The 12,768-nt window shown below is 41.7% G+C and overlaps 1 protein-coding gene across 1 annotated transcript in view; it reads right to left on the reverse strand.

Moving 5' to 3' along the window:
* The window catches only part of plxnd1 (plexin D1), a 66,403-nt gene that overhangs the window by 31,486 nt on the left and 22,149 nt on the right, over positions 1-12,768 (reverse strand). The window contains exons 8-13 of the mRNA XM_039799872.1: positions 12,195-12,294; positions 9,424-9,522; positions 7,385-7,474; positions 6,988-7,087; positions 5,797-5,954; positions 2,064-2,209 (exon numbers count right to left, since the gene is read on the reverse strand). Of these exons, the coding sequence (XP_039655806.1) occupies positions 2,064-2,209; positions 5,797-5,954; positions 6,988-7,087; positions 7,385-7,474; positions 9,424-9,522; positions 12,195-12,294 (693 nt within the window). The remainder of the gene's footprint in view (positions 1-2,063; positions 2,210-5,796; positions 5,955-6,987; positions 7,088-7,384; positions 7,475-9,423; positions 9,523-12,194; positions 12,295-12,768) is intronic.

Below are 12,768 nucleotides of genomic sequence, written 5' to 3' on the forward strand. Positions count from 1 at the left end.
AGGCTCATGTGAAAATGATAGGTAGGGCAGCAAGAAGGACCTGAGCCAAAAATCTAGAGAAGTACTCCAGTAAATGAGGTGTGCCTAGACTGACTGTGCCATTAATTAAAATGCTGACACCGAGTGAGTTGAACACAGTCTCTCCAGTGCTGCACATTCTTCTTGTGGCACACAGCTGTGAACTTTCACCTCTCAGCACACGAGCAGACACCTGTCTCAACAGCCATGCTAAATGAGGTCACACGCCGGTGTGTGTGTGTGTGTGTGTGTGTGTCCTGGTGAGTGTGTGTATGTGCGTGTGTGTATGGCATTTCTGCAAGAAACAGTTTGAATTTTAGATCTTCTGAATGAGAATATTTTTGTGAAACAGGGTTATTTTGTTTAGTCCTCACATCTTCAAGAGTCATTTTTTTTCTAAATAAGGTTTAAAATAAGGGTGACTGTAAGAGCTTTAAGGGATGATCATATCTAATCAAATCAACATGAGGTTGCAACAAGGATAGGAATGTAAAGGTATACGAATGTTCATGAAAGTCAAATGTCCTGACATTGTCAGATGCACTGACGTGTTATGATTTGTCAGTGCCATTTCCTGCAATGAGGATATGCTCTGCTGTCATAACAACCAGCCTCGGGAGCCAATGAGGAATGACGACACCAGATGAGAACACCCCTGGAGTGAAATGTGATTCGCTGTTTTCAACATACTTCGTGAAATGTGTCAGGCAGCTGGAGTGACAGGTAAACCCGCAGGTCACCCTCTAACTGGTCTTAATACAATGATCGGCTTCAGTGGAGCAAGACCAGATAAACAATTCCATTCAAGGAACATTACAGATACTGAATGGAAGTTTGAATGTAACTGTAGAGTTACTGACTTTCATTGAGGTCTGTTATGCCAGTGTTAAAGTGGGGTCCTGCTGTCTCCATGGTGACAGTGTGATGGTCCCTGAGCTACGGAGGGATGGCTATGGAGTCAATTAAAATGAGAAGTGTGCTGCATAATAATATTTGTGAAAATAAGCCTCATGAATACATGAAAACTAAACCATGCGGGATGGTTGACGTTCTATTTTCAAGACTGGTGGAAGTGCAGGAGGCTAATTATCTATGATGGTGATTTGTGAGAGGACGTTTAGTAACTCATTCAAAACTTCAAAACCAGGCGTGGTTGGAGATTTTGGTGTGTTATGATAGTAGTAGCTAATGTAGCCTCAAGCTGTTAGCCTCAAGCAGAGCTTAGGAGCGGGCTACAGAGATCTGGTAAGATGACTTCTTTCTAACTTCTCACCCGTAGTTTTTATATTTTTAAACTCATTGTCTCCCTTTGGAGACACAAAAGACTTTATACAACTATTTTTCATATATGCTGTAGTACTCCCCAAAACATGTAAACAGACTTTGATGAGTAAAATAGGTGGTGTTTCCCTTTAAATATACTGTAAAACCTGTATTACAGGTATTCAATATTTTGCAGTGGTTCCCAAACTTCATGGCACTACTTAATTTTTTTCATGCTTTTTCCTGCAAATAAGGTCTTCCAGTGTGGGACAGCTAGCTTCCTCTATCCATTAAATGTAATAAGTCTCACTGTACTGTCTGAAAGGGTTCAGGTCTGGTTTCAATCTGCATTCAGAGCTGAGATGAAGGCTACAGTACATGCCAGGATTTCTTTAAGGTTTACTAACTTTGACAAATCATTTCCATCTCTGGATCACTATTTCTGCCTGCCGTCCACCTGACCACTCACCTGGCTGAGAGCACGTCAGGTTACCATGACAACAGGTAATTGTAAGCTGTCATCTCAGCAGTCCTAATTGCAGCACAATTGCTTATTTTAGCAGCATTTTAAATATAAATGATGTTCTGTATAGGACGTGCTCTTGTCACACGCAGCTTGTCATTCTGACAATGTAGATGATATAAAACGGAATCAAATAAGTACAAGGGGAAAAAAGTGTTTGCACACTGCTATGCTTTAGCAAACACTTGAGGAACAGTTGACATAAGCCTATGTATGCAAATTTGTGAATCATAATTGAGCCATGTGTTATAGTACTTACCCTACAGAGACGGTGTAGAGCTCAGGCCGGAGAGTACATAGCACATCTCCAATAGAGACCTTTACTGCTCCAGCCCTCCGTCCCAGGTTCCTGCCCTGTACTGTGAGCAGGGTGCCTCCTTCCAATGGACCCCTCAGGGGGGAGATCTGACAAAGACAAAATTAAGTAATGAACATGGGGAAAGAAAAGCCTGTGAAAAGCCTGTAATATGCACAATACATTAGAGCTTGTAAGTAGATTACCTCCCTAAAAATGTTCCACTGATGACGGGTGATAATGAATATGACAGAGAATTAAGAGAATGGAGATGCTGTCTCTGATGCTGACATGGAGGTTGCCACACAGAGAGATAAGGACAAGTGGCCTATGTAAGTATTCTTCTGCTGAAGACTGTGATCTAATATAATTGACACACAGTTTAGGTGTATACACACACACAAAGCAGACTCTTAACTGTGCCAGTCTGAGACTCTTCAGCTTCTAATCCTCTACAGCACATGCAAATAAAGAGCAGCCTAAGAGCCCCCTTCACATCCCACAAGAGACAGACAGAGTGAGAGAGAAAGGGCTGGAGAGGCGAGGTGGAGAGCACAGCAGAAAGGTGGATGAGTGGGAAGGCAATTTAGGGAACTGAGTGTCGAGAGGAGAGTGAATACTGATGGTGGTGGGGAGAGAGCAAAGCCTCAACAGGGAAATGAATGCAGAGCTATTCCCTTTCATCTGTTATCCTGTGGCTGCTCTGTCAAATTCCTTAGTCCCATTTATGCTGTTGTTTAGAGGCATTCTCACACGCATCATTTCAGCCCTTGCCTTTGGTCTCTTAACTATATTATATATACTACATTCAAGAGCCACGGAAAGAAAAGGGAGAACAGTCCCCTCTCCAATCACCACGGAAACACAGCTTCAGAGATAGCATCTCCGATGCCCAGACAGAAGCAATCTACCCTCATTTTGCCACTGTAGCACAGCTAGCCCAGCTGCGTACATGCTTTTCTGAATGACCCCCTGGCTGAGCTGAGGTCAGTGTGACCCCTCTGTGTTATTAGCCTGGCTCCGGCTCTATCACAAACCGAGCTTGAGAATGAAAACAGCCCTTCTGTTTGGTCTAGGTGGGGGGACAAGATTTGGCTCTGCATACAGATAATTTGAAGGCCGCAAGAGTGACAGCACAGATAAATAAACCATATTTCCCAGCTAAAATGGGAAGGCAGTTAAGTAAAGAAAGAGTGTATTACTTTTAATATTGTGTGAAAACAAACCAACCCATTACTTACAGTATTTCTGTGGGATCTACGCCACAGGAAATAATGCAAATGTTTTTGTGCTTTTAGATATCAAGTGTTACCACCCTGTGCCTACACACACACACACACACACACACACATACATATATATATACTTCCTTTGACAAAAACACATATATGCATTCCTTCATATACATGTAATGCCCAACGACTTAAATGCATGCGTGAGCACGTATGCACACATACTGTAGCATGGCAGACGAATGAAAAGCACCCACCCTCTCTACAGAGCTCTGCAGTAAGCAGTTATTTATCATCACTATGCGTCTCATAGCACCTAGTGTGTCTCTGTGGTGCCATTGAGCATAGACATAAACATCAGCTGGCATGCTGTTCATTTACACCTCTTACAAGTGTGTGAGTCTTGATTTACAGCGCAAACTCTGCCAGGCCTCCAGGGAGATCACAGGGTGTGAATGGGTCTCTGCGAAAAGTAAACTCCACAAGGAATGTTGGAGCTATGAAACGCATTTGAGGACTAAATTATTCCACATCCTTGTATTCAAATCAAAAAATATTGTAATAGTATTGTACATGCAGATATGCAACCTGTGCTAAATAAACTACCTAACTGATAAAATTCATATGTTTTATTTCTATGTTCTTGTTCCGAATACATCTCTGTGAGGCCAGAGCTTTCATCTTTCTCTCCTCACTCCAGTTCCTCTGCATCACACTAATCAAGGAGGACGTGAGGACAAAAACAGGAAAAGACTTCTCACTATACTGTACCCCTCTCCATCCTCTCTCCCAAACCATTTATGTCTCACCCAGAGCCCTCTGTTCTCTCTTTCTTTTCATGTTGTGGATAAACTATGTTTGGCAGTTCCTGTTTTGGACGCCGAAGTACCTCTAATCAATGTTTTTTTTTAAACAGTGAACTAACCCACACAACATGGGAATAAAGGGCCCGCAGAGATGATAAATGTCTCCATTGTCTTACGTCACTGCATTGAATAGAGAGCATTTTTCACAATTAGGTGGTACGTAGCAAAGTTTAAAGAATAATTAAGTCCTCCATAATATTGATATTTTTGGTGCTTGTGATAAAGATTACATGTGACAAAGCAGAGCAAGAAAAACACATTTGATTATCTTAGCTGTACACACTGTCACTAGGTCTATATAACAACAAGCTGCTGCGGGGTGTGTGTGTGTGTGTGTGTGTGTGTGTGTGTGTGTGTGTGTGTGTGTGTGTGTGTGTGTGTGTGTGTGTGTGTGTGTGTGAGAATGTTTAGGGAGAGTTGATCCCCTGTGGATTCTCTGGGAAAACATGGCTGCCAAAGCATTGCATCATACATCCCACAGAACCACAGCCCCCAGTATCCTCTCTCCAACCAGCTCCTGTGAGAGCCAGTGTGTGTGTGTGTGTGTGTGTGTGTGTGTGTGTGAGAGAGAGAGAGAGAGAGAGAGAGAGAGAGAGAGAGAGAGAGAGAGAGAGAGAGAGAGAGAGAGTAAGAAAGAGTATTGCAACAATGGTCTACCCACGCATACGGCATCTCAGCCCGGCTAACTTCAGTCATGTAAGAAGTCCACATAAGTTAGACTCTCACAGAGCATCCTGTTAGTCACAGTATGCTGACAGCTACAAAGAATGAGGGATAATCGTGAATGCTTCAATATAGCCTATTTGTGTGAAATATTTTGTGTATGTGTGTGTGAGTGAAAAAGAGAGTGTGTATGTCCGTCTGCTTTGTTTTGCTTGCTTATTCTCCTGGGCTGACCAGGTTTTATCTACAGGAAGTTCAAGCTGACTGGGTATCATGTGAGCCGTGCTTCCCATGACTGCCTACGGTTGTTGTGCTGATATAAGGTTCGTTAGTGGCAGAAAAGGCTTGAAAGACGGCTCTAAATATACTCCCATTACGACTGGACAAGCAATGCATGCAAATGAGATCCATAAACAGTTTAATGAAAGGCCCTGCCGTTAATCGTGATGACCATTTTGACGTGACCGCACTCAGATCCTGTGTGGTTTTGCTTTTATTGTAGTCATAAATCCAAAACCCTTTCTGGTTCTCATTTGCTTTCTTTTAGTTACTGTGGGTTTCTACATAAAGAGCTCTACACATATAACCCGTCCACACAGTTTACACTCATATTGTAGTTCCACAGGGCAAAAGGTGTTCCCATGCACTTCTGAGTGACTGCAGATTGACTCCACTGTGTCCCCTGAGGGCTGTGGCTAAGTGAGTGTTAGTGTTATTACTGAGTGAACTGCTTTAATGAGACTCTATTCAAATACTCCCTCAGCAGCTGACGCTGGACAGACAGGGCATGGGGCACCGCACCATGTGAGTGACCCCATGATTCACCATTTTATGGCTTGAAAATAGAGCCTAGAGGCAACAGAAAGGAGGTGGGCAGTGTGGGAATATTAATGCAACCATTTCTAGCCTGCATTCATGTTTAATGTGTAATCTTACCTTGTGAATCTCAGGAGCCGGACATTGATCGCTGATTGACTGGCAGTCATCCCTTGGCCTGCAGCTGTTTTCACACCAGCCACAGAGGTGGCCCTGATCCTCCCGGCCCCAGCACTGGGAGCAGTCTGAACTACCCACTCCACAGTTGTACACCTCCACTAGAGGGAGGAGGAGAGATCGGGGAGAGACAGAGAGGCAATTATGGTAATACAGCATTACCGATCAGCGTTTGCCTTGTCTGGTAAACTTAAGGTACTGTAGAATTCTAAAATTCTTTTATAGCTGATATGAACCATATGGGCCGCATGCTCTGAATAAACAGCATAAGCATTTGCAGGATGATATATGCATGGCTATAAAAATAAACCAGGAAAAAAAGAGAGCTAGAGGAGTGGAGGAGAACAAAGCCAGCGAGAAACAGATGATTATGTTCATGTTCCAATGTGCCTCCCAGTGAGAAATCCCATTTGTATCACCGCATGTGCATCTGTGCATGCATTTGTGTGCATATTGCAGTGTGTGTGTGTGTGTGTGTGTGCGATAAAATGTCTGTTTTTATAAATTTGATGATTCTGCATGTTATGAAGCCGACGTCATGTCCTTAACAGTGCAGTGTCTGGCAGAGGCCCAGGGCTTTTTTTCACATGCTAGACACATGGACTGCGAACAGCACATCTGGGACTGGGATAGACAAGGATTGGCATGTAGCTGCATTATAAACAACATGCCAAGTTCAACAACACGCGGACCACTTTTCATCATCTCACTATTGTCATGGAGCTTAAATTGTATTTGCAACAATACATACGGACATGGCTTGTAAGGGGCATTGATAACACCTTAAATTGCAGCGCCCATGTTCTATAGTCATTATGTGTAATTAGATGGTAGCGGAATATGATATTATGGTAAATTACTAGTTGGCAAATTATGTGTTGTGTTGTGAAAGGCAGTCTAAAACGGTTTGTCCCTGTAAGCGATTCTTAATTTTCTTCCAGGTGTAATCAAGTCCACCGGTCTCATCAGAAAAACATTTGTTCACAGGTGAGCAACAGTGGCAGCTATGTCAGATTGTTTTCTTGTTTTTGCTAGTTTCTAATTACGCTGAAAATACAGGAGAGCTGAGAAAACACCTGAAGCGTAGCAGATGGAAATTGTTTAGTTTTTTAAGTATACATAACAATGTCTTACCTCTCATGGGCTGAGGGCTGTCGACAAAGACATCCTCCCCCCCTTGGACTCTCCTCTTCAGGTTGAGGTGGTAAACCTGGCTCCTCTGGTTAGTAGACAGCTACATGGACAAATAAAGTAGGGGGCAACAATAAAACAGATTGTGGATCTCCTCAGTGTGAATGTTTGTCAATTTGCCTCTACATGCATTTACTCCCTCTTGCTGTTGTAGATAATAATGGGTTCTTAGTCAACTTATAAACAAGGGTTTTAAATAACTGCAATAAAAACAAGTTACAAACGAGGCTTAAATCCAATAATGAATACAATGAACCAGTAAATGCCCAGTAACTGAGCAACAGCTTAACTGATCTTTAGTCAGACTTGGAAAATTAGATAGGTCATTGTCTGTACTTACTGTTACTCCGCTGCATCTAACAGCCGAGCTGTTCAGCCATGTGGCCTCATATCGCTGTTCTGTCCCAAAGTCACACTCCAGGTCCACCCCCTGTTATGCAAAGCACTTATTTTAAACAATATATTTCAACAATAACAAGTGAGCAATCTGTGATATCATGCTGTTCTCATAATGGCATAACCATTGCTTTAGTACCCAACTCAAGATTCTGCAAAGAAATGCTCTCTCAAACATGTCTGGTAACAATTGACAACTCAGAATGAGTACCAGGAAACCGAAATAACCCACAATAATTGTCCCTGCCAGGAAAAGATGCAATCTATTGAACATTCATATTCATAAACATCTGGACTCCCACACCTCTGCAAATCATCTGGGAGCCAGAGTAATGAATATGAATTCAATCTTGATAAAATCAGAGTCCTGAGTTTAACTGAGCCAAGATATGTGACGGTAAAACCATAAAGAAGCTAACCTAGGTAAGAGCGGTAAAAGATAATTACTTAACCCTTGTGTTGTCCTCGGGTCAAATTTGACCTGTTTTCAAAGTTTTTTATATAACAGCATCCTGACCAAACTTTGACATAAACCAGTCTGTGATTCACTCAACATCCTCTGATCTTAACTATTCTATTAGTTAAAATAATTCATAATATCTGCTTTTTTTCAAATTCAAAATTTAGGTATAATGTCATTTTATTAGGTTTATTGGCCATGAATAAAAAAAAAAGCGTTGAAAAGAGGGACAAAAACGTTTAAAACCAAAAGCATAAAAGCATAAAAAAGCATCAACAAAGCCGAAAAAGCTCAACCCCCCCAATCAATTCAATTTTGACCCGGAATGACAAGTTCACGGACGACGGTGAAGACAACGCAAGGGTTAAACTGGAAGAAATCGTTTGTCTGTGAATCCAGCCAGCTTAAATTGGCTTAAAACTTTGTGCTTTTTGACACCATTGAAGCTGGATTTTTTTTTTGGCTTCTGGCAGGTTCTTTTTTCCCCAGAAAAACTTAATAACATAACTAACATACCACACATTGAAATGTTCCCTGCACTTATGTTCAGTCTGAGAAATAATAGATACTGGAGGACAAACCTCGAAGCACTTGCTTGTTGCTTCATGTTTATCACAGTTAAGTCTATTTATTTTAGGTTTTAGAAAGTGTGGGAACCAAACTAAAATTCACCACAAATTCTATCTAAGCGATTGATGCTTCAAGTGACATCACATTTCCTGCTGTGTTGACTGAAGATAAAGACATTATTCAAACAACTTCAAATTGTATACTATCCTAATAAAGAGTTGTATGAACAGCCAGTCACATCCAGGCTGCCCTGAGGAAGAGTGTGTGTGTGTGTGTGTGTGTGTGTGTGTGTGTGTGTGTGTGTGTGTGTGTGCGTGTGTGCGTGCGTGCATGCATGTGTATCTGTATGTGACTCAATGTCTGTGACCATAGCAACACACCAGGAGAGAGCTCGAAAGGCCAGCCAGGGTTAGGTGTGTGACTGACCACGCCTGACAACTAGTCAGCTCTGGAATTTTTAGAAAATCCCAGTTGTGGCTTATCAGTGATGCAGGATTAGCGCATTTAGCCAATGGGATTAAAGAAAAAAAAAAAAAAAAAAAAAAAAAAAAAAGAATATGGAAAAGCTGTGAATCGATAAAAATGAACACGAGTGAAATAAAGCTCCTGCCGCATGCGCTGCCTCACACCGACTGCACATTGTACACTGTGCTGACGAAGACACAACTCAGCTAGACACAGTTAGATACCAGAGGCATGGTGGGCTCAGACAGCTGAGCCGTGAGCAACATAAGCATAAAGATACTCGCTCATTCTTCATTTTCATGAAGGCCCAAACTCAGGTTTTGCTCATTCATTGACCCAAATCACAGCACACAAATATCCATCTGTGTTTATTAACTCAGCTTGAAGCAAACACACCATATGCTTCTGTTTTAGTCCAATCATTTTCACAACATGCATATTGGACAAAGTCCAAGTCTAGCTCCATAGCTGGAGGTTGTCTGGCGTACCTCCTGGATGTTGCTGAGGGATAAGGTAAAGTCCTGGGCCATTTCTGATGGTGATGGAGGAACCTCTGAGGCAACCAGGCTGGGACAGGAAGCCGTATTCTGTTAAGAGATGGGGTGGAGGGGCAGGAAGTGACATATAGGAGTTTAAAAAAAAAACAATGGCTCACATCCGCAACCCAAAATACCTGTCCTGTTTATCTGGAGGAGGAGGAAATGAGAGGGTAAAGTCTCGTTCTGAGGGAAACAACAATAGCTTCAAATAGAGAGACGATGAGGGATTAGAAAAACAGACCCACCGGACACTGTGATGGGCTCACCAGAACAGGAAAAACCACCTCCTAATCTCTTTATGACCTACATTACAAATACCTAATACCTAACTACCAAGTTTCATGTTTAAAAAGACCCTACAATTTAAACAACTGAAAGTGACTTAGAAAGCACAAGCCTACTGTGCTTCAATATATTTGTTTTTGTGTATCTTGGGATCAGAAACAGCCTGCCTGACTAGAATTTATAGCATTTGCTTAGAAAAATGCAATGATGTCTTTATTACTTCACTTGTTTAACAAAAGGAGCTCTTTCCCTTTTCAGTGGGTCTTGTGATATAAAGCGGAATGTTAAACACTCATAGCAATAAAACACTAGAACAAGACCACTTGACCAGCAGCTGACCAGAGGACTGTGAGTCACATCCTCTCCCCTCTAACTGGGTCCAGTACTGTGATTCGACACAGTCGGACCCCTGCACCCTCAGGGCCAAAGTCTGCTGGGAGGATGCCTCCTCACACAGGTCATGGAATTTGGCTGGGCAATAAAACTCCAGAGGGGACAGGAATAATACGATGACTTAATCTTGATGTTGTCAGGAACACGCACTAAGGACAGTGGTATCTTGGGAACTGTCATTTGTTTCAATGAGGCTGCTGTAGATCATTTTCCCAGTTTCACAGCCTTTTTGTGCACTTGTGCCAAACCTCTTACACTATTTGATTTGTTTGCTTTCATTCATGTATTTGTTTGTGTAACAGGGACCGTGTACAGCTTCTAAGCTGTACCAGAGTTAACTATAAGCTAATTTAAATCTGTAGTCCTTGGGGAGGAATCAGAATCAGTTTTATTGGCCAAGTATACTTACATACACAAGGAATTTGACTTTGGTAGGTGTTAACTCTCTATACATTCAACAATAGACATGTAGTAGTAAACATTCAGTAGACAAATAGTAGAAACAGAGCATACCATCTCTTACATTACAAGACAGGACCTATTCATTGTACAACAACATCACAAGCAACAACAACACGATTTCAAAACATTAAAGGTCCCATGGCATGAAAATTTCATTTTATGAGGTTTTGTAACATTAATATGCGTTCCCCCAGCCTGCCTATGGTCCCCCAGTGGCTTGAAATGGCGATAGATGTAAACTGAGCTCTGGGTATCCTGCTCTGCCTTTGAGAAAAAAAAAAACTCAAATGGGGTGGTGTGGAATATTGTTCCTTATGTTCAGCTCATAAAGAGCCCAGGTTACTCTCTCTGCTTTTTTCCCCCCCCAAAGAATTTGGCCCCACCCATGAGAGAGAGACATCATGGCTTTCAAACGAGCAAAGTGGCAGTTGGTCAAGGCCACACCCCCACCCTCACCTTGCCCCCCCACCCCCCCCTCTCTCCTCCTCAATAGCTACAGACACAGAAATGGCACATTCTAAGGAAAGCTCATTGTGGGACTGGCTCTAGTGGCTGTAATTCTGCACCAAGGCTGAATTTTGGGAAAGAGACTTCAGATACAGTATTAGGGGACCACTAAGGTCTATATAAAAGCATCCAAAGAGCACCATGTCATGGGACCTTTAAGACACAATAACGCATTTGTGGGTGCATGATTGATTTGGTTTTAGCCATGATTTCTTCTAAAATCAGTAAAGCTGTGGCACTCGCTTATAGAACTTGTACAGAGCTCCAAAAGTTTGTTGCTCTAATAATGAAGACTGATGTGCCAAACTCTGTGGCTCTGTGTGTATCACGCAGTCACCTCTGTTTGTCATCCTAGTTGTTACACTAAACTAGCATCGGCAAGAGGCACAAAGCTGTCAAAAGTTAGGAGATAATATTTCTGAATGATGTTACAATGATGGTAACTTGACAGCTTTTGGTCCAGTGCCTTAAAAGTTTTTTTGTAAAGTGTTTGCAGTGGAGCAGTATGAGATGTGTGAAGAAAAAAAGAGTAGATTACACCCTCATTGGGCTCTACATTGCCAAACATACATCTACGTAATCCATTTGTACAGTCACCTACTTAAAATGAAGGGATATATAAATCCATATCTGTAAATGTAGGTGTAGGTTTATCTTCTTCTATCTATCTTCGCTGGCAACAAGCAGTCTTGACATTTAGTTATAATTCCCTATAAAAATAGGGACACCGTGAATCTACTCTTCCATATGTTGAGATATCAAAATAAACTGCCAAAAAGAGAAACTTTAGAGCTTTAAAATGGTACATTTTAAACCAGAATCTCCTGAGATTTTATAGCAGGTTTCAACATTTCTACATACTACTGTGGTTGAGACACTTGTAAGCTCATACTGAATTACCACATGATTGCTCTTGCCTAAACCGTCTGGACTCAGATCATTACAGCACACAGGGAGTTGTTGGACAGCAGAGTCTGGATAATATAAGTCTCTGACTAGTGGGATCTTAATATTATGAGATCCTCCAGGCGTCTATTTGGTTGATGTATCAAAGAAAAAAGAGAATTACTCACCTCTAGGAGGTTGGGCTTTGACTCATCTTTACTAGAGACACATTGGTAGTTCTTAGGGTCCCAGTAGCACTTCCATCTGGTGCTCAGGCAGCTCACACATCTGGCATAAATGGACACACATACATGGAAAGTGTTGAGAAAGAATTCAAGATCAAATTGAACTAAATCTGGCTTGTTTTCTCCTTTGTATCTCCCTCTTGATCTGTTCACATGCAATAGTTGGCCTGTTACGAGTGTAACACAAACCGAAAGGCCGAACTGATTACAGGCATTAAAGTATAGCTTCAATAAAAGGAAAGTAATGATTAGTCACAGTAACAGACACATTCATTTCACAGTTTCAACAGGTCAAACTGGGCCAAATCTGCTGAGATGAAACAAAGCACTTCTCTATAAACACTCACAGTGTGTGTGTGTGTGACAAAAAAAACATAACTTTTGAAAGAAGAATAACTGTGACTGTTTCTTACAAATGAAAATTTGCTCATGCAATAATACACACCCTTGCTGCTAAAGCCTCACTTGGCATTTCCTGAGCTTTTAAGATATTAATCTCTGATATTTCTGCCACCAC

Source organism: Perca fluviatilis, chromosome 5 (genome assembly GCF_010015445.1).
Source record: "Perca fluviatilis chromosome 5, GENO_Pfluv_1.0, whole genome shotgun sequence".
Classification (NCBI taxonomy): Eukaryota; Metazoa; Chordata; class Actinopteri; order Perciformes; family Percidae; genus Perca; species Perca fluviatilis.